Source organism: Microplitis demolitor, chromosome 8, assembly GCF_026212275.2.
Source record: "Microplitis demolitor isolate Queensland-Clemson2020A chromosome 8, iyMicDemo2.1a, whole genome shotgun sequence".
NCBI classification, from domain to species: domain Eukaryota; kingdom Metazoa; phylum Arthropoda; class Insecta; order Hymenoptera; family Braconidae; genus Microplitis; species Microplitis demolitor.
In genome coordinates, this window is record NC_068552.1 from 14393347 (window position 1) to 14416471 (window position 23125).

Here is a 23125-nt window from a genome sequence, read left to right on the forward strand (position 1 = left end):
AAGCTGAACTATTGGACGATATAAGCGTGCAATAATAAATTTTATTATTTAATTATTATAAAAAAAATATTAATCACGTATTAGTTTCTATTTTTGTTTTATAAATTATAATACAGTTTTCTATTTGCGGATTACATAATTTTTTTTTTTTTGGGATACACGAATAAGCGTGTACAAAACTATCTCATTCTTTGGTTGAATTTATTACCCTAGTGTTTTAAGATCAAAAATTACTTATATCAATTATCATATATACTATAGATAAATATGGACGCACAAAAAAATATAATTAAGTTCATCTCAAATTTTAATTATCACAATGTCCTTAGTTGTTTTATATATTGGTCTATTAAAAATTTTATTAACCAATTTTAATTTTAATTTTTTAAAATTCTATCTTAATCTAACGTCAACTTAATTCAATAAACAATAAGTAGTACAATTAAAACCTCTTTTTTTTTAGATTTAGTATTTTCTTAAAAATCGTAAGGACATGTTTATTATTTTTTTTTTTCAGTATAAATTAATAATTAATAAATAGCTTAAAAAATAATACTTATCATTAATTCAAAATTATCTCACTTGATGTATACTTTTTTTTTTATTCTACCTAAAGAGATGAACCTCTGATTTTTTTTTATCCCGTAAAAATTTCAAATTTATATGGCAGATATTTATTGATGATATACAATAATCCAATAAATTGATTTGTCTGTTATACATATATTTTTTTTACGCTTTGGTATAAGAAATTGATTTACAACTATTGACTCAGAATATGTATATAAATATTTATATTAATTGTAAGTAAAAAAAAAAAAAAAAATAAAAAAACATTGAACAATCTTGATGATCATGACATTGCACTTAGCGTTTACGATAAAATAAATAAATAATTTATCGTAAGTAATTATTGTGAAAATATGAAATCGACGGAATGATGAGAATGATTTGAATTTCGATGTTTATCTTTACGATGATTAGTCCGTGTAATACTGCTTCTTGTACCACCATTATTATAAATCGTTGTACCACCGGACGTATGATGACTGTAACCACTATCACTTCCAAAACTACTGTCGGGTTGTCCTTGATACAATTTACCAGCAGAAGTTTTATCTGGATCGCGGGAAGTAAAGTAAACAGGTTGGGCATATCTATCATCACTGTAGTAAAGTTTATCAGTTGGCTGAGCATATGTATCGGAATAATCATTACCAACTTGTGTATAAATTGGCGTTACAACTTGATTATGTAAACCAAAGTATTCAGAAGCATATTGTGGATATTTATTATAATCATCAACTGTCGGTACTTTATTTGATGATTTGTCTTTACTATTTGTTTTATTTTGGTTTGAATAATTGTGCAGCGGGCCGAGAACTGGTACACTCTCGTAAGGATTTTCTTCTTCTTTGTTATTTATTTCTTTGTTTACTGTATGAAATTGAGGAGGCATTTGTGGCACATAGTATGGCAATTTATGTGCTACCGTAACAGCAGGTTTTGTTCGTTGACTAGAATTATTTTTAGTTCCTGCTATACCTAAGCAAATATAAAATAATTATTATATCTTATTCAATTGATAGAATTTATTATTATTTAAATAATAATAATAATTACCAGGAACATTTGGATAAAAGTGTAGCAATGCATCAAGAAGCATTCCTTCGTGAAATTCACCAACATCATGGGCTTTATTTTTCCTGCGTCGATCTAAACTTCTGGGGCTTTTGCCTCGTCTTTCACGGGAAGTTCGTGATGATCCAGCAGGACATGTGCTCCATGACACTGGGCCAGGTGATGCTGATGTTAACACGCGTGATTCTGAAGGTTCACCAACAGATAATTCATCTTCAGCAAATTCATCTTCGCTTGCTGATTTTGAATTTGCTGATGCGCGATGATGTAAACGATTTCGTCCGTTTATATCACCTTCTTCGTCTGTATCAGGTTGATTATCACCTGTAATAATTTTTTTTTGTTTTCTTATAAAATTATAAATGTAGCAATGATTCAATGCTCAATTTTTTTTTATTTTCTTGTATTGATTGTTTCTGCAATTGATAATTACCATTACAAAGTTCCTCATAAACTGGATTATAAAGATCTTGTGATCCGTATGGATCTGGTCCAGGGCTGCTACACACAAAACCTCCTCGGTTGCCATTCTTCTCCTTATTGACATCAATCATCTGTAGTCAAGGTATATATTATGTATTTTTATTTTATTTACGGTGTGTACTATAATATCCATTCTCAATAGCGTCAGCGATTAATTCAAAATAAAGCGTTTTAGGAAAAGCGTTTTTGTTGATGTCGATTTATCGTGATAATTAGCACATTATTTTATTTTTTTTTACACATCACAATTGCCAACTGTTAGGGGTGTGCTTTCAATTTGCTTTTATTTTTTAAAATACTTTTGATTCAGACTTTAAAAAAGGGTAAAAAATGAAATAATTATATATGTATCATTTAATTTTATTAAACACAATTTTTTTTTCTAAATAAAATAAGTTCATTTATTTTATGACTATATAATTTTTCAAATATTCATATTTGAATTTTTAATTCTACTAAGAATTAAATATAATTTTACAATAATAATTTTTAGTCTTTTTGTTGACTATTATAGCCTTGAAAATTGAATAAAATTATTATTTTTATTTAAATAGATTTTTTTTAGAATGATTGTCAAATAGATCCAATATTCATTTCACTCAATATAGATTCATGCATATTGTAATAAAATTTTTTTTTCTCATGAATATGCATATACTGAAGCCTGAATGAAATTTGATCACAGAAGTGGTTATCCGTAAATGCTATTTTAAATCTTATAGATAGCGATAAAAATAAAAATTTTTTCTTTATTAATAATATAAAGTCTGAGTAGCTGGTTGATTTAAATAATTACTTAGGATTGAAAATAAATTTCATTACAGTTAATTTTTGTTTATTTTGGGATGGGATGATGAACCGGGTGAATAACCACTCCTTGTCAAATTTTATCAGTAAAGTAATTTTTATTTTTCGATAAGTTTTTTTTTTATCATCTCATCAATTTTTTTTTCGATAAATAATAAATACTTGATGTACAATGATTATACTTTCTCTTAATAGTTTTTTTTTATCGATTTTTTTTTATTATTATCACACACATTTACACAAACACGCATACAATCTCAGTCTCATTTTAAATATTATATTCATTTTTAAAATTCATTTAACTTGAATTTTTAAAAAATAAATAATACATATAATTAATAATAATAATAATGATTGAAAAAATAATAATACTAATATTAATTTATTTTTTGACCTAATGTCTAATGACTAAGTTATAGTCAAGTAACAGATATGTTTTAGTTTTGAGTAATAACTCAGATATTTATTAATATTTCACAGCATTTAAATTATAATAATAATAATAATAAATAATAATAATAATAGTAATAATAATAATAATAATAATAATAATAATAATAATAATAATAATGAATTAATAATATTAATAATAATAAAACATAAATAATAATTACAAAACAAAATAATAATAATAATAAAACTGGAAATTGGTCGGTTTTTTTTTCCTACTTCGCTATCCGTGAAGCTAATGATATATATGTTATTTATTGTTACTTAATAAATATATAGTAGATTTAAAAAAAACCTGTTTAGAGTACGATCATTGTACGAACTTTGAACTACAATAAAAAAAATAAAAGGCTGAAGTAATACATAAATCAATAATTATTTTGATTAAATTCAATATTGACTAGACAAAATAATAAGCTACAAAAATAAAATATATATTTTATGAAATCTAGTCATGAGCGAGGAAATAATATTTTATTTTTGTATTTTTTTGTTTTTTTTTTTTTTGTAAAAAAAAAAAAGGTTTTCTTTTAATTTTTTAAATTAAAATTTTTGATAGAGTATAAAGTTTTTCAAATAATCTGAAAATTTAAAATCATGTTAAATAAATTATATTATTTTGTATTTATAAAAAACAAAATTCTCTTTTTATTTTTTAAATGTCAGTGCAATTGTTTTATATAAGTAGTGTTAGTGATAAATTAATTTTTATTGATAAAGAGAATTCTGATTGCTTTATATAGAAGACGATCGACCTGCGATTAATCTGTTAAAATTTTTTCGATATTATTGGGTTGAATAAATAATTATTTAAACCAAATAAACTTGCCAAAGTTTTGTTCAATAAACAAATAAATAAATAAATAAATAAAATAATTGACCAAAACAATAATGGTAATAATAATAATTATGGTTTTACTGATTGTGAGGTAAATTATTGGTCTGATCAGGTAACGTGACGAGGTGATGAATTTGTTGTATAGTACAAAGAGGACAAATTTCCTCATTAATACCATCTACGGGGTTACATTCTGTTCTATTAGTGCTTGTATCTCTATTATTGCTGCAATACCGTTCAGAGTTACGTTTATTTTTAACTTCAACATCAGGGTCCTCATAAATAGCTACTGAATTATCATTGAGAAGTCTTTGACACGACTCATCAATGTTATCGCACATATTTCGATCAACATTATCGTCAATGCAAGAATTACCGCGCGTATTTCTTTCTAATTTATTTGGATAATAATCATCGATATCAATATAAGCATAACCCTCAGAATCCACAGATAGTCGTCGTCTCCTATTGTTGTCATAATTACTACTGTTTTTATATTTATTACTTTGTGATGGTACGATATCACAAGTATTATTACCACTACATGTTGCTTGAGATTCAGATAATTGGTCAGTAGTGGGGATAAAACGCGATCTATGTGTCGGAGTTATTAAATCATTTGATAATGAATAATGAGGTGTAATTAATTTATTCGAATTATCACAACAATATCTCTTGACGTTTGTTTGCATTGAAACAAATGATAAACCCGGAATAATTGTTTGATTTGTCATCATATATTGATTTTGATTGTTAAATGTTAAATTATTAATTAATAAGCTATTAGTATTTGTATTTTGTTGATTAATGACATCAGTAGCTTGCTGCTGCTGATGATGATAGTCATTGGTGATATTTCGATGTAGGGTAGTAATTGGTGGTGACATTTTTATCACAGCTTGTGATTTTTTAGCTAAAAGAGCCATTGGTGTGCGATAACCACCAAGTATTGCTTTTGTTGGTATTTTATTAGTGCTAATAATCGTACGTGGATCACGATAATCAAGATAGTCGAGGTAGTGCGATGCAGGAGTGCACTCATCGCTCACCTGCTGCCTCGAGGAATCTACACCTCGTACCTCGATTGTTGGTTGCATCCTAAGTTGAGCTGGCAAGTGATTGTGGATTTGCGAATGGGGTACGTGCTCCATCATATCCTCATAGAGACGTGCGGTGTTATTGCCAGCCATCATATTACTGCTGGCGCCCGTTAATGCTTGACCATTGGGCAAAACACGGGTACGTCCTGTTGTTGCTGTTACTGCTACTGCACTTTTACAGGGTAAAAGATTCTGTACTTTTCTTTTGTGTCTATAACAAATTTAAAAAATAAACATTTTTCATTAATTGAAGATCCTCAATTTTATTTTATGTTTTAAATTCATAAACGTTCCTGTAGCAAGTTTTATATTTTATTAATTATTATATATATATAAGGGAGGGAGGGGTAAAACGGGGTACTTAAGGAAATATCAAGTTTTTGAGGACTCAAATACGCTAAATCTTTTTTTTAATGATATTCAAAGTAAATAGAAAAAAATTTTAGTTACTGTTAGAGATAAAAATTTTCATTTTTGCGGGCAAAATGGGGAACCTCCTAAAAAAGGTAAAAAAAAAAAATCTGGATTATAAATGAATTTAATTAAATTAAATTTTTTTGTAAGTAATTTACATGAAGAAAAATTATATTTTACATGATTATTAGATACAAAGGAAGAAAAACAAATTTTTAATAATTTTTGTGATAAAACAAAAGTTATTGAAATTTTTCGACTAACACTCGATTTTAGAAAATGTTTAACAAAAAAAATTGTAGATAATGCTCAATTATATTTACAAAAGTGATTTTGGAATGTTTAAAAAACATTTAAAAAATGAAAATTTTTTTTTATATAATTTTGGGGGTACCTCGTTTTACCCCTCCTTCTCCTACACAAAGATTTTTGAAAATAACTTACTTCCAAAATACGACGGAAACTATCGCTGCCATTAACAACAAAATAACAGTACAGGCAATTATCAAAGCTGTGTTTTGTAATGACGGATTGGCGTGATAAGACGCATCGATCATCTGAAAAATATTAAATATTCATGTTAAGTGATATTTAATTTAATAATTATTTTTATACAAAGACTATAATAGAAAAAGATTATAAGTATAAAAGTAGTAGGTAGTTTTATTATGAATTCTTAAACGGGAACAGTGACCCACAATAAGTAAAGACAATAAATTATAAATAGCTTATTAAATGTCACCGATTTGGTTTATATTTTTTGTAAACATGATAATATTAACCCACATTACTTTAAATATAACGTCACTATAGTTTTATAAACGGTATTACCTACGTCATAGATATAGTTTATGACGTGGAAAAAAAGAAGAAATACTAATAATAAAATAAAAAACCCGTGATGTGAAACGTTTATTAAGTGGTTTTTTATGCAAAAGAATTATTATAATTTCTTGAAAGTTGAAACCATTTATCTTTTCTCTTCACCCTTAAGTATGTACATACTTGTCATTGTTTACACATAATGGGCTCATTTAACTAATTCATCATGTATGCATACTCGTTTGAAGACACGTAGGAATGCGGTTAAATAAGGTGTGTATTATATTCTTAAACCACAGAAAAGCCAGAGATGAGTATTAGCATTAATTCAATTGTTTGCACGGGATTTATCTCAAGTGTTGAAAGTTGAATCGTCAGAGTATGATAATATTTCAAAAGTTTTCTTTATTTTTATTTTCAAATTGTTATTTTTATTAGGACATTGTATTAAAATAAATTTTTGAATTAATAATTTAATTATATTTGTTCAGTAAGTTATTGAAATATGTGATGCATCAAATTTAACGAAGCTCTGAGTAGGTGGCTGCATTCTCCTTACTCTCATTATATGGAGACGTCTTAATAATCAATAAATTTAATCCTGAGAGAATAGAAACTCAGGAGTCTCGTACCAAAAGTTTGTCATACAACTCAAAGCTAATAGGATCCCCTGTACAGTATACTGTTTATTAAATTAATAGATTTAATCTATATATGCTCTAATAACGAAAAACTTTTTCTCTTAATTAATATTTAATAGAGACGATATATGTACTGGAGAATGAGTTTAAAGATGTAATTTTTTTAAAAAACAATTATTTACACTAAAAAATTTGCGGAGTGAATGCGGATTTAATCTGGAGTGATTTCGGAGCGGATGACTGTTTATTTATTTATCCCTCCCCTCGAGTGAAGTGTACTTCGAAGGGAAGTTTATTTTAATATTAAGACTCCGAATCGGAGTGAATTAGGTTTTAAATAAAATCCGTAATCACTCCGAATTCACTCCCGATTTTTTACAGTGTAAGTCGTAGAAAAGTCAAATTAAATGTAGAAATTAAGTTGAGATATGAAGGATTTAGTGTTGAAATAATAACTTTATCAATATTTACCGGAATAGCAACACAGTCCTCAAGCTCGGCTAAAGGTGCTTCCGAGCAGAATGCCGCTTCCGTGAGGAAAGGTGGCCTAGGTGGTGGAGGTAACCGAAATATCGGTGGTGGTCCTGAACACTCTGGGCAATCCATGTTATCCAATTTATCGAGTTTAGCCATTCTCCTCTTGAACGTACTATAAATTGAAAATCATCGATTTTTTATTATTATTTGTATTATTTAGACACTCGAACTGTATACAAGTTTTGAAATAGCCAATAACAAACCTAAACTATTTACACAATATACAATAATACAGTTTTTTTATGAGTTTGTTTAAATCAAAAATAGTATTTTATATATCATTTATATACATTTATCCTGAGTCAGTAAATTTTACCGGAAACTATAAAACATTCCAGACGTTTTACGTAGTATCTAACTTATATTACGTGAGTGTACTTGTTCATATTATTTTTATTTATTTTTTTTTCTATTTACAATTTATTGGTATAAAAAAAAACTGTAGACACTATTTCAAATAGAAAAAAGTTGTATAGATTTTTTATAGATGATTTTTTTTTAAATCAATTTTGTAAGTATAGAGAAAGGGGTGAAAGGAGGACTAAAAGAATTGTCGTAAAAAATAAACATTTGCATTTGATAGTCTAGTCGATTTTCTGTTTCCAATTCAATGAATATCATTTTTGCGTAATCTCATCACTAGAGAGTACTTTTTGTAAGAGTGTATTCAAAGAAAGTATTGAAACGTTAAAAGGATTCCCATGTGATTATTTTTGAATTCATTACCGTGGAAAAATAAATGAATGAATAATATAAAAAAAGGGTTGCTTTTTATCAATTAAATTTAAAATTTGTCTATTCATTTTATATAGTACGGTGATTAATTTAGATACGTTTATGAAATTTTAAATGACAATGGCATGTCATTAGGAATGTCATAAAATAACCAAGTCAGTAATAACGTTAGTGAAGCAAGGGGTGAAATATATGTAAGATCAATACTTGCGCGCAGGCTCACGATTAATTATTAAGTCTCTAATGTTTTTAACAATCTCAATATTAATTAAATAATAGTATATTTATTGATGTTATTTATCAACTGATAGAGTTTAAAATTAATGAAATATTCTATGAATAAATTTAAATTTAAATTGATAAACTTTAAAAATCAAATTCCGCGCGCCCTTGAAATTATAAATTATGAATTTAGCTTACAATAATTACATTGAATTTTAAAAATTATCAATAAATGTTAATGATCTATTTTTTATAAAAACAAAATTAATATCGAGTTTTTATATCAAAAATTATAAATAAAGATTTAAATTATTTTTAACTCTTTAAAAATAATAATAGTAAAAATTATTATTTTACTTTTTAATGATTAAAATTACTTGGTTATTAATTTTAATGAATGCATTACAAGTACAGTAACAATTATTTTTATAATAATCAAAACATCTGTATTGAATGATAATTTATAGCCGGCATTATACAAATGTTTATGACATGCATATTAAATATATACAATAGAACATTTAGCAATAGAGTGTCAATGGTCTGTGATAGTGACATGAGGACTTATATGACTCACGGCGTAGTGGTTGCAAAATCAATAAGCACGTTTTTGATGTATTTTCAATTAGCCAAAAATACAAACAACTGTCATTTAAAAAAAAAAATTTTTTTTTTTAAATTCATTATTTTTAATTTACTTTTAACGGTCTGATTAATTTCAGATAAATGATAATCAATAATATTATATTTATAGATAATAAAAATTGGAGAAAAAGGTTTTTTTAACCACTAACAAAATCTAGTTTCTTACCTCAAAAATTCAATCATCATCATATCAGTTTGAAATGAAAACATCTCGATAATTTTTCTTTTATTTCTTATTGTAAATTCAATGTTAATTTATTTGCATTTTACTAATTTATCAATCAATATTATTTATAAATAACATTGACATGAATTAATTGCAAAGTAACAGAGTACTTAATGTTAATATGTACTGTTACTATTTTTTTATTATCACTATCATAAATAAATACATCCACTACATTAAAAATTAGTATTTATCAAAACACTTTTATTTGGTAATTTAAATAAACAACTCCAAAAGACACTGTGTACTCCAATAGTGAGTATTGACCAGTCCTAATACATAGATACCAAGTATCATAGTAATGCTTAAATCAATAATACTGTTTGCGAAAAATAACTAAACTATATTTATTTATTATTATTTAAATAATAAATAATTTTATATTTATAAATTTATTTAAATGGTGTTTTAATTGATAAACTATCAATTTACTGAAGTTTATTTTTATGAATATCCACACACATTTCACTTTCAATAGATCTTCACATAACGATGACGTGAGATACACTGTTGCTACGGATCTGGCGGCGGAAACATCCCAGCAACTCAGTAGTTTAGTATCTCCCCACCATTTTATCCGTGAAACTCTCCTACCCTTAAATGAATTTCTCCCTCTACAATACTACTTTTACTATACCGATACACACACACACTTATATATATATATATATATATATATATATATATATATATATATATATATATATATATATATATATATATATATATATGTGCATAATGCTTTGCAAATGTTCATTCTACATTCTACCGATGGATAAAAGCTTCAATCTATATATACATATATATACATAGTGAATCTGTTATTGGAAAGCACATAGTGATGCTAAAGAGGGGAGTATCGACCTCGTAGATAGTCAAGCTACATAGTAATATATATATATATATATATATATATATATATATATATATATATACATATATATATTATTGCTAAGCTATACTAGTGAGAGTTAGTAAAGAGAAGAGTCCCCTGGTGGATAAATTCGCAAATAGACTAAAAAAAATCCCTTCTTTAAAGTCTTTAGAGTTTAAGTAGAAAAGAGCAGGAAATTGTCACATTGCGGGGTTGGCATAAACTGTTAAAAAAAAGTATAAAAACGAAATGAATCAGAAGAGTTAGTCTGGTAGTAGTCGAAGAAATAAAGATGATGATGTACAAGCTGAACTTGCATTTGAATAAGTTGTGATTAAAATAAAATAAATTGCTATGAAGAATATTTTATCACTTTTACGAAATATTGATTTAATGGTTTTTATAAATAGTAATAGTTTTCGGGGTATTAATTTATTTAAATGGATATGTCGGTGCAAAGATGAGGATATTTAATTTTAATCAATATAAAGTTATATATTTGGTTTTTATTGGTGAATATATTAATTAAAATGACAATCAAAATTGTTAAAGTTTTGGTGTAAATATCATTGATTAAAATAAACCTAATTATAATTATTATTTAAATGTAAAATAGATTGTAAATTAAATGGTAATTGGTAAAATATTGAATGGTATGGGTTTAGATTGAATTAAATGTCAAGTTGACTTACCGCAAACTGACGAATGAATAATACTGTCAATGAAGTAATGCTGGATGAATTTGTCACGATGAAATGACTGGCCATTTTATCATAATATTTTTTATAATACCTGAAGAAAAAATTACAGCTTATCTAAACGTTATAAATATGATGTATATTTTTTATGTATACGCCATTTTTTTTTTCATGTCCACGATTTAAAATCTTTTAGTGTACATTAAAAAAAAAATCCTCCGAGGTAGACCATCAATTCAAATTTTCGATCATGATAAATTTTATAGGATTTGACTTTTAAAATATCGTATAACTTTTTTTTCGGATTAATATTATTATTATTGTTGTTAACTGTCCAAATTAAATTATTATTGTTAACTGTCCAAAAATATTTTTCAGGTCTTATATCTATCATATGTATGTTTGTTTTATAGAAATGACGTTTATGAATTCAAAAAAAATATTTCTTTTTGTATTGTAATTTTAAAATGCCCATAACTTTTTATTTTTCAATAGATATTAATATTTTTCTTGTAGTGTGAAAACTGTAATAGTGGTGAGAGATTTTATTAGAATTTTGATTAAAACTTAAGTTTTAATCTCTCACTGAAAACTATCTAACATGGACCCGCTTCAATGGGTTTTTTCCTAGAAAATTTCATGCCCTATAAATCCGTTTGATTGATAAGTCCGGACAAATTTTTTTTCATTATCTTTTAAAAAACACTCTGTATTTTGAGAAGATAGATTCTCAGTAACCTCCTAAAATTAAAACCAACGACTAAACTTTTAGCATTTTTTTTTGCATACTGAGAAAATTTCAAACATTAAATATGAGAAAATATTATTGCTGCTGAATGATAGTCTAAATTATATAAAATATGTTTACATTCTCGTTATATATAATACAGTGAATAATTTCATAAACATACAAATAAATATCGAGGCAATTTAAAATACAAATTATATTGTGAATTTATATTTTATAATAATAATAATATCCTATACTTAAAAAATAAATAATGAATAATAAAATAAAAAATATATACAATATAGATGATAATATAAAAGCAAATATCATTTGATTTTATGAGTTGTTAATGGGATATTCATATGCAGGTGCTCAAATATATAATATCGAATATTTGTACATCCATATATGTATTCGAAAGTTTATGTATGGCCTGCGGACATTGCTATTTAGTTTTAGTCGCGTCAGTTGGCACGCGAGCACTCCATGATAGCTTTATATCTGTATACATTAATACATATATACAGATGTATACATGTGTGTATTGGCCTTTTGTCGCAGTGTAGACCCCTCTTACGACCGGATTCATTATAAAAGACGAAGGATGATATCTAAATTATCCTCTCTAATACTCTTAGGTCTTATAGGGATCGGGACTCTCTGACCGTGATGCTACAAAAAAAGGATAAAGTAGACGTGAGATACATTAGTGCTGTCAAGTGAGTGTGAGAGAGATAGGTCTTGAAATAAGAAAAGGAAGACGAAAATTACTGGCAAAACAGTAGGGAGCAGTTGGGTGAGATGCGAAGATAATTGTTAGGTAGAGAATAAAAAAAAATAAGAAAAAGGTATATACGTCCGGCCGATTGGATCCTTTAAAGTTACTCTACCGTGCACACTATATACTTTTTTAAACTCCGCCCTGTGATATATTCTCAAAAATCCAATAATCTGAGTTATTTCTTCATTTTATAAATTGAGCTATCTGTATACTTAATTGTGCTGTATCACTCTCGCGGCAGCAGTGTTATTATAGGTTTTTAATTTTTTTTAAAACATATATCTATATATTTTAAGGGAAAAGTTGAGCCTTGTAATTTTGTATAGTTTTGATATTTTTTAACTCTACTTTTAACTGTCCCACATTTTTAAAAGGAAAATATTTAAGGGCCATATACTTTACAATATAAAGAGGTCACAGTAAAAGAGGTATAAATATAAAAAAATGTACTTTCAAAGTTCTTTTAGATTATTATTTTTCCACAAGACTAAAATTTTTACGTACGTTATATTTTTTTTCGTTTAAATTTTACACTTGTTGTACGTTTATTTTCTTTTTACCGGCAACCTTTACAAAACTTGCAAAATATATATTATTTATAAAAAAATTTAACATGTAGAATTTATCTTTTTTTTTTAACGTTAAAGTGTATCGTTTGACGTAATATATTTTGCGTTAAAATAAAATATTTTTTTCTTTTTTTTGCTGAATTATAAAAAATTTCAGTTACTTTTGATTAAGATACTTAGCTTTGGAGGGTAATAATTCTTAGATACACGTGACAAATCGCTTCAAGTTCTCGAGGAACATAATAATAAGAGCTCTAGAGTAGCTGGGAAAAAAAAAAAAAACAGAAAAAAGTCAGGAGAATCCAGTGACCCTAATTAATTTTTCAGTGGGTTTAAAGTTCAGTTAGTAAGATATAAACGATGTTTTTTTATCATTAATTTCTTTTAATATAATTATTTATTTTTTTTTCTTTCTTTTTCGGGATAATGGAACTAAATGACTACCATTTCCGCAGTGTGCAAATACATTAAGGTGATGTTTGTTTAAAATAGCTATAGTGCCTGGTTGTTGAATCTGAGAAATAAGTCAATAGTGTTGTAGTCTGACATTAAATGTCCGCTTGTCTTGTTTCTAGCTGTATAAATAAATCGAAATGTAAGAATAACCCACAGTTAAATCTAGCAAAAGACAAAAGAATCAATAGGTTGCCAGCGGAAGAGAATGGAAAGTGTGAGGAGGGTGCGATAGCAACAAGGGGTGTGATTTAGGGGTGCGAGAACTGACGTACTCCCTTGTGAGACTACTGCCACATGCGCACCGTTGAAATTCAGAAGAGAGTAAAGGAAAAACGTTCATAAAACCGAAAAACACGTGATTTCCCCTAGGAGAGAGAATATGAAATATTATTTTCATTTCTGTATTTTAGTCTAAGTTATTTAGGGGTGGAAAAATATTCAGAAAAAAGCTATTTATAAAAACGCATTAAACAGAGCGTTAAAAAATTTTTATTGCTTTATTCTATTATTATTATTATATGATATAGGAAAAAAAGGCAATTTTTTTTATTATAATAAAAAATCCATTTATTAATTTCTTTCTCGTTTCGAGATCATTTTTTATTTTATATTTGGAACTCAAATTTTTATTGATGTAATAATAAATTTTATTATTATTATAATTACTTGAGAATCAATAAACAATAATAAAGATCTTCACTGAAAAAAATAAATTTTGTCCCAAATAAATCGATTTATTTGCGGCTTTTTTCTAAATATTTCTTAATGACAAATAAATATATTTGGTACAACTAAATATGACTGAAATTTGTCATTTATTTGTGGTAAGTAAATGATATATTTGTGGTAAAGATATTAAATGTGACAAATATCCTAAAATTTGGCGGTACTATGCATATTTGAAGCCCTTATTTATTTTTACCAATTGAATCATTTCTTTATCACAAATAAATTACTTATTTCACGCAATTAAACTACTCAAATATATTATATATTTCTCACAATTAAATATTTATTTGGCCATATCCAAATATACGATATCTTTGGCTCAAATAAATCTTAGTTGGCTCAAATAAATCTTTTTTTTCAGTCTTGAAATATCAATATTTCAAGATATTTATCAAATTGGCTTTCTAAGTTTGAAAATAATTTGATTCTAAAAAATATATTTAAATAAAGCAATTACTTTTTAAAAATTTCCGTTCGCGGTATCTCAATAAATAAACCGGTATCTATTTTGCCGTATCCAAAAAGCTTCCTCGAGACTTAGAGTTGATTAGATTTTGAGATAAATCAATCAAGTAACTTCCGGGATATTAAAATAATACAATTCAAAAAAATAAACTCTTTAAATTGAGTTCCTAATACAACTAAAAGTTAACTTACTCAATTGATTTTATACTTAATCCTTAAATTTCAATTAACTCTTCTGATTACCACAAGTATTATCCAAATCAATTGATTCGCTCGACCGAAAATTGTCTAAAATTATTGCTAAGGCTTAGCAAATTGACATCAATTGATAAAACAACTTTTGAAAGTGGAACTGAAATAAATCTGAAGTAACTTTTAAAGCGGATATTCAAAAGCCGAATCGAAAACTAATCAATGACCTAGTTCACCATACAAAAAAAAATATATATGACTTGGGCAACAATTTAATTTAAAAAAATAAATATCTTAAAATAATAAATCTTAAATAAAAAGAGATTAGAAGAGGCTAGGTGGCTATAAATCAGATGTTTTTCGTCCATAAATAATAACAGTATAACAATAACCCGACAATTAATTTGAATTTAAAATCCCGCGTTTAATAAATCAAGTCATACCATAAGTAAGCTTTTATCCCATTTATTTACATTTAACACTTCATCTTATCACTTTGGCGACCGAATTACGTTCCTGATTCAAATCGCTCGGATCCTTAAGACTTCTTAACTCGTTCAAGCGTTTATTCTGGAAAGATCAAAGAGTTTTTGAGTAAGAGATTGATATCTTTCAGAAACGCCTTGTGCAATGTTGAGCGTGCAATGTCGAGACAGCGATGACAGCGAATGTAAATAATAGTTGCTTCATACTTTTTATCTTCTTTCCTTTAGTTATATTTATACGCTATATGTATGAGTATTTACTCTTGAGTCACATATTTTTTGAGTGCCTCGGAATTTCTGTTTTCTAGCTCTCAGGAAAATCTTTATCATTTTATTTAAACTGTATATTTAGTGTTTGCTGTCAATATTTTAGTTAAATACATATTTTTTAAATTTAAAATTTATTATTACTTAAACAAACTTTTTGTAATAAAAAACATTTTAATAGCATATGATATACTGAGAACTTATCTATTTTAAATGACAGCATTAACTTTTAAAAAGTACAATAAAGCTTTGCATCAAAGTTGAGTGAGTGTACATTAGTGATGAGAGTTAATAAGTCATAATTGAAATTCATTGTTCGATTTAAAGTTTTTATATTCCATCTGCTACTCTTTCATTATTCATGTATAAGGTAATTCTGAAGCTTTTATCCTCATTACTGCTTAACAAACTAGAAACAATTTACAATTGATTGTTAAAAATCTGACGGAAACAGATTTCATCTCAAGAACTTTTTAAATTTTTTTATTCAGTATTCATCTCTTATTTTTGGTTTTAATTTAATCCAAGTAATTATAGTTTATTTTAAAAATATAATACTTTAATTATAACGAAAAATTTCAATATATCGGTGGTGTGAAAATTCATTAAAATATACAACGAATAAATTTAATATTTAAATTAATGTCAATACATTTTATTAACATTTTTTAATAAGACTTTAGTAATCCGTTATTCAAATTATTAAATTTCAAGATCAATATATATTCAATTTAATCTTACCTCGATAGTATAAATTGGGTTTATATATAATCCATCTATCGTGTGGCAAGTCCAATATCCAAATAATTATCTATTTCGAATTATTCAATTTATCTTTATAATTAAATTTTCTTATATCTATATTTCATTGCACTCTTTATTAAACTCGTCAGTATAATACAATCGCGACACTTGAATCTCGAAAAAAAATATGTATATACAAAAACAGTCTTATTTAATTTTTATTGAAAAGTTTTAGTTTATTTTTTGTAACAAGAATAATGAAGTAACTTCTTCTTAACACAGATTCGTTAAAATGTTTTAAAGTTATTTTGCTGATAAAATACTGTTTATTTAATAATTATAATTTACTTCTTAATGAAAAAACTTGACATAAAGTTTACTTATTAACAACACTAATTAGTTGCTAAAATCCAAATTACTCGTCTCTCACTGTAATGAGGAAGAGATTAATTGCAAACAGAAAACTTATTCCTTGCAAGAAACTAAGATTTGTATACATTTAATACATATATATTTGATATATATGTATACATATATTCTTTATGAATGCTCAGGTCTTACTGACAAAATTCAGCTAAAAATTATTTTTTCCCCTCTATATTTTTTGATAAATCTACTATTTGTTTAATGATATGAGGCAACTCGATCAATATTAGTTTTTGATATTTTATAGCTATTAAGTTCAACTTTATCATTTTTTATTACTATTATTTCTGAGAGTATATTCTAAATTTTATGTTTGCTATCTTTGATACAGAGAAATTTTTTTTTTCATTTAATTGGAAAAATCCTACCCGGTTTTATCAATCAAACGACTTATAAAGTATGAAATTTCCTACGATAAAGTCGATTGAGACAAGTTTGAATGTTAGAAAGTTTTTTTAGTCAAAGGGGTCGAAATTTGAATTTTTTATTAAAACTCTTATAAAATTATTCACTGCTAAAATTTTTATAGTATATTAAAAAATTATGTATCGACATTATTGATAAGCTCATGACCTACAATGAAGCTTTATAGAATAAACTGAAAATTAAAACATTTTTAGATTTTAAAATAATATTATAATTAGAAAAAAATTTTTTAAAATTTTAAGTTAAAATTGTTACAACTTTATACTAGATACATGATTAATCGAAGAGGAAAAACATTTTAGACAGTGAACAATAAGAATAAATTAAAATAAAAAAATTCGAGCCTGTATTTCAAATGACGAATGTTATAAAACTCGCCGCTATTTTTAAAAATTGTAATTAGTGGTGCACGGTAAATGCAGTTCAGTAAATTTTTTTAAACGCACATTAAAAGATTTAAAACAGTGATCATGAAAAAATTATATCCCTGCAGAATGCCACAGTTTAATGTACGTATATAAAAATATGATAAATTAAAATATAAAATTGCATAAAAATAGTAGAGTCTTAAATGTGCAATTGAAACGCGACAGCTGAGCACGCGCTTCTCTGAGGATCGATACAAGTAGAACAGAAAAACAATCGTATCAATATTTCAAGAAAAATAAAGTAAAAAAATTTATGTCAATTTTTATGATATTACAGAAACTTTTACTATAGTAACATCATTTAAATATCGATATATCAAATAAATGTCTGCTTGAAAGTATGCCTGTCTGCTGCCACTATCTTTTATACTCCCAAAAACCACTTGGATTCTCTCTTGTACATTGAATTAAGGATACCTCGTAAGATCTCAGCTCAACTCAATGTAAATAAAAACAGTAGAGTCGACATTATTATTGTTTTTATTATTTTTATTTTTTACTTTGTTATTTTAGTTCAAAATATTTTATTTACAATGCAAACATTTTTTTTTTTTACAAGTCATTGTTAGTTCAATGCTTTAATTAGAGAAAATGATTATTCTACATGACAAAATGTTTTTCTTTGAAAATAAGCATTGGAAGTTTAAATAAATAGATTCTCATTGAAAGTTTTCCTCTATAATAGTAAACTTTGAAATTATCTTAATTTACAATGCCGATTACTTTCATAATTACCCAAATTATACGCATCTGGCGAATGGTAGATTATTCACATCTGTGGACATCTTGTCATGTGCTGTGCGTGCTTAATTATATTATACATTCATGTCTTGAATATTAAATACTATTTCATTGGATACTGAATGTTAAGAAATTGTTAATATGCATTCAAAAGTTATAATTTTAAATATAATATTTTTAGTTTATGCATAAGAGATGAAAAGGTAAAGTAAAATGAGGGCGTTAATGAAATAATTCAAATTTAGGTTTAATTCAGTCGTTCGTTATTTTTAGACCGTTCGTTAATTAAAAAAAAATCTTTAAATACTTCAGCTAGATATTTATACGAATTGATTGCTCGCGTAGTGAGACAAATTTTTCATACTGTAAATTTAAGTAATAATTAATAAAGTGAAAAACTAATTAATCTTTTTTATTGTTGTTGATAAATGTTTCTGACTTCTTAGAGTAAAATGAGGAATTAATAATTTCGAGTTGGTATAAAAATAAAATCTATTATAAACATGATAGCTTTGCAAGAAAAATTATTTTTAATATTATTAGAGTGAGTTTTTTCATATTTTCAGAATGAAAAAAATTCACAATGTTGGAGCTTTATGCTTCAAAATTATATTATCGACAAAAATAAACTTGAATAATAGAAACGTTCGGTTGAGAGAACAAAAATAAAAAAAAAAACTTGTTTTCATCAATTTTAGCAAAAAAAAATTCTTTTTCTATTGAACTGAACATAATTTTGATTAAAAAATTTAATAATCCTCTCGAACTTTCACGATTTCGTTCACTGAAATATTGGAAAATATTGTGGGGAAAAAAAAAAAACAATATAATAATAATAAAATAGTAAATTTTGAAAATAAATATGACCTAACTGTAATAAAACAATCGTTAATTTACACCGCAATGTGAACAGTTGGTAGAGATTCACGAGCTAGCCAGTTCATCGGTGAGCCGATTTATGTGAGCCAAAAGTAACACAAATGATATATTGCGGCCATTACATATTAATCTTTGAGTTAGTCAATAGTTGATATACGAAAAGTTATCAGAAAGTTAACGTAAAAGCCAATCAAATAGTTTAACCGAGCTTGATATAATACTTCCGTATGACACAATGCGCTAATATAATTTTGGAAAAGCACTAACTCAACGTTTGCACTGTAAAAAATCTGCGGAGTGTATGCGTATTAAATCCGGCGTTAATGCGGAGTGAAATTTATACCAAAGGGAAGTTTATTTGAATGTTAAAATTCTGAATCGAATGCAGATTTAAATAAAATCTAGACAACTCCAAAATCACTCCGCTGAGAAGACACACTCTCTATTTACTCCGTATGCGAAGTGATTTTTTGTAAAAAGTCCGAAACTCTGAATGACGGAGTGAATTCGCATTTAAATAAAATCCTAATTCACTCCCGATTTTTTATTTTTTTTAAATTAAAATCTGAAGTGTAAATAAAAATGATGTAATTGGAAATTATTTAATGAGATTAATTGAGTTGTTTTAAAAAAATTTCGGGTGTCCCATTTCCATTCTACCTCTCTTTTCATAGGTCATACTTTACATCACTGTGCAACGAGCTGCACTTCTAGTTATATTTTTCGAATTTATTATAAAGAAACTAGATAAATTGAAATAAAAAGTAAATAAATTAAATTTACTGATCCGACTCCCTGTAAAATTAAGGACTGAAAATTTTCAATAACTTTTTTTTTTGTTCGGGATCAATTTAGAAGTGGAAATCATAAAAATTCAGAAAATAGTCAAAATAAGGATGTTCCTTAAATATAGACATCCATGTATATATGTATATTATAACGAGTATTTTGAACGAAGAAGAGACCCAGGATGCGCACGAATGATCACGTTTTGTAGCATTGGAGTTGGAACGTCTCCAATATCCCGGGTGTTGGCAGTCGTAAACGTACGCTAAAGAAATATAGTATATGTTTCAGATCGTACATCTACATAGAAAATGTGGAAGTATAAATTAAATCTCCATACTATTACAGTCTTTATATTATGAAAATAAGGTTAAATAATTCGAGATACTTTTAAGTAATACTTCCAAATAATAGAATACGGAATTAATATTAATATTAATTCTAAATAACTTTATTTTTTTATTTTTTTCCTCAAAGGGGATGATATTCCTTCATATCTTAATTCTGATTGTAAGCACGCACGGACGCACCTATTGAAAAAAGCTTTCATATTTTTTCCTACATTTGAAAATGCAAATTTATTGTGAGGAGATGAATGAGGATTTTTTTTTATTACTCGTCGAGTATTCATAAATAATTTCCATACATGAAAAATTATTTTTTATTGTTGGAAATGAAATAAAAAAAAAATATTCTAGAAAATTGAAAGCTTTTTTTTATAATCTTTACTTTTGAGTTCCAAGTATGTACTACGCGTAATGTATATACTATTAACATATTTATAGACTTTTTTTTTATGGTAATATAAAGGAAAAATTTAACACCATAGTGTACTTTAGATAAATAGTAAAGATAAGAATAGCATCGTCGAATAAGCAAAAAATAGACTGTTCCAAATAAAAATATAAAATATTATGTGTTGAAGATTATTATCTTTTTTTTCTAATTATAGGAGTATGATTTCTGTAAGTGATAGGTCAAAGATAATAAACCATTTTTTATACTTTCATGTTAATTCATTATCTTGTAATCACACGTCACACAGAGACACGTGTATCGTGCATACGTCATTTATATTAGTACATAGCTATCTACACCAGATATTACCGCAACCCTCGATGTAAAATTAAAATACCGTTGCATTAAAATTTTTATAAATTTAAATTATCCTGACATATTTACGAGGTATTATTTCTATTGCATTACAAAGCGAAATTGATAAACAAAAAAAAAAATTTTTTTAACGTTATATGAAACTGATTTTCATAAATTATATACATATATATATATATATATATATATATATATATATATATATTGTTTTTTTATTTATGTTGAAAAATGTCCAAGCTAAAAAATGTATATCTCAACACAGAGCAGAAAAATGTTTTGCATTGCCTATATTTTTTCGTAAAACTAAGTGTCACGGTATGATTTATGACCTAAATAGAATTCAGCAAACCTTCCTGTAGGAAAAGTCATACATGTACGCAGAGCGTGTATGTTGAAAAAATATATATATTTGATATGTGCCGAGTTTACATACATCACATATACAGGCTGTATATTTTTTGCATTTTCTACACGGTCTCGTGCATTTTTTAATATTAAATATAAATATACATGACATACATATGTAATATATTCATAGAAAATTTATTTTTAAATATCGTATTTTTTTTTTTTTCTGTATTAATTAATTTTAATATTTATGAAAGCCAAGTCTAGGAATTAATAAAATTTATTATGAAAAATTAGCATTCAAAAAACAAAACTATTTTCATTTTTAAAATAATTTTCTAGTTTTTTCACCTCGTGATGTACTGCAAGGCGATGTGTTCGCACGTGTTTGTATATTATGCAAAATATCAAGTTATATTTTTTTTAAATGTAAAATATACTTTGTATATTGCTGATATTAAAATAAAGTATTTTTTATACTAGAAATTAATAAAAAATTTTCTTATTGTACTAATAAAAAAAAAAATTTTCTTTTTCAGATTCAGCAGGTGGATGTAATTAGCGTAATCATAAAAATAAATGGTAAGTCCACAAACTTACTATCTATATATATATATATGTCTATCTATATACATACACATGTGTGTAACGCTGGTCACGTGCGTCGGAACTGCATTTTTTTCAATCGGCTTGACGTAGAATGGATCACTTTTTCGCTCCCTTCATTTTTCTTTCACTTGTTTTTCTGACAAGTGTCATTAAGAACTACTCACTCAGCAAGTTGGATCATTATGATTTAGAAAAAGCTTAAAAAAAACTTCTTTTTTTTTCTACTGTTAGCTATTTTTACCTCAATTCTCTCAGTAATGAAGACGGTTATTTAAGTATAATCATTTACTGATTAAATTATAAATATTGCAATTAAATTTTTTTTTTTACTTGATAATCGGTAGTTAAATTAGTGCGATCGTTTCCTTAATTAATATAATATTACTTGGTAAAATAATTTTAAACAAAACTGTTTTTTTATCATATCACTTGAATAATTTTGTAAACAAGAACCACTAATTCACTGTTTTTCATTTAAGCTTACCGAAATTTTTTGAAAAGTGACAATAAAAAAAGATGATTGCAAATGAAAACAATTAATTACTTTAAAAATAAATTCAAATGAAAAAGCTTATGTGTGATAATGAATTATATAAAATGATAGTATTTTATTATGGTAAAATAAAGGTAAACAGTTAGGCAGGAGGGACCACCTTAAAAGCTGGCGGGTTCTCGACACAACTGAAGCTCCAATTTCTCGGTGTCGAGCTTTCAAAGTATACATTGCGCAGTCGCTAATATTCACATACATACATATATATACTTAGTCATCTATTACATTAATTATTTGTGCCAGTTTTATGTTTCTCTTATTTTTT

The 23125-nt window shown here is 26.2% G+C and overlaps 1 protein-coding gene across 7 annotated transcripts; it reads right to left on the reverse strand.

Moving 5' to 3' along the window:
- Positions 1-868: 868 nt before the first annotated feature.
- Positions 869-22517, reverse strand: LOC103573208 (uncharacterized). 7 transcript variants are annotated; one of them, XM_053741089.1, is made up of 9 exons: positions 16549-17062; positions 15499-15625; positions 11128-11227; positions 7668-7845; positions 6178-6290; positions 5269-5530; positions 2075-2195; positions 1624-1965; positions 869-1545 (listed from the first exon to the last, which is right to left on the reverse strand). In XM_053741089.1, the coding sequence occupies exons 4-9, from the start codon at positions 7827-7829 to the stop codon at positions 911-913; spliced, it is 1635 nt and encodes a 544-aa protein (XP_053597064.1). In that variant the 5' UTR covers positions 7830-7845; positions 11128-11227; positions 15499-15625; positions 16549-17062; the 3' UTR covers positions 869-910. The 7 variants fall into 7 exon arrangements, with proteins under 7 accessions (XP_053597064.1, XP_053597063.1, XP_053597065.1 ...); XM_053741088.1 differs by lacking the exons at positions 15499-15625; positions 16549-17062 and adding an exon at positions 22336-22517; XM_053741090.1 differs by lacking the exon at positions 15499-15625.
- Positions 22518-23125: the final 608 nt, after the last annotated feature.

Excerpts from the sequence above, each read along its gene's own strand:
- LOC103573208 (XM_053741086.1), bottom strand. The coding sequence starts at position 9,545 with ATGTTTTCATTTCAAACTGATATGATGATGATTGAATTTTTGAG. Across the intron at positions 6,291-7,667 it reads AGGACTGTGTTGCTATTCCG|ATGATCGATGCGTCTTATCA; the intron begins GTAAATATTGAT and ends AATATTTTTCAG. Across the intron at positions 1,546-1,623 it reads CTTTTATCCAAATGTTCCTG|GTATAGCAGGAACTAAAAAT; the intron begins GTAATTATTATT and ends ATATTTGCTTAG.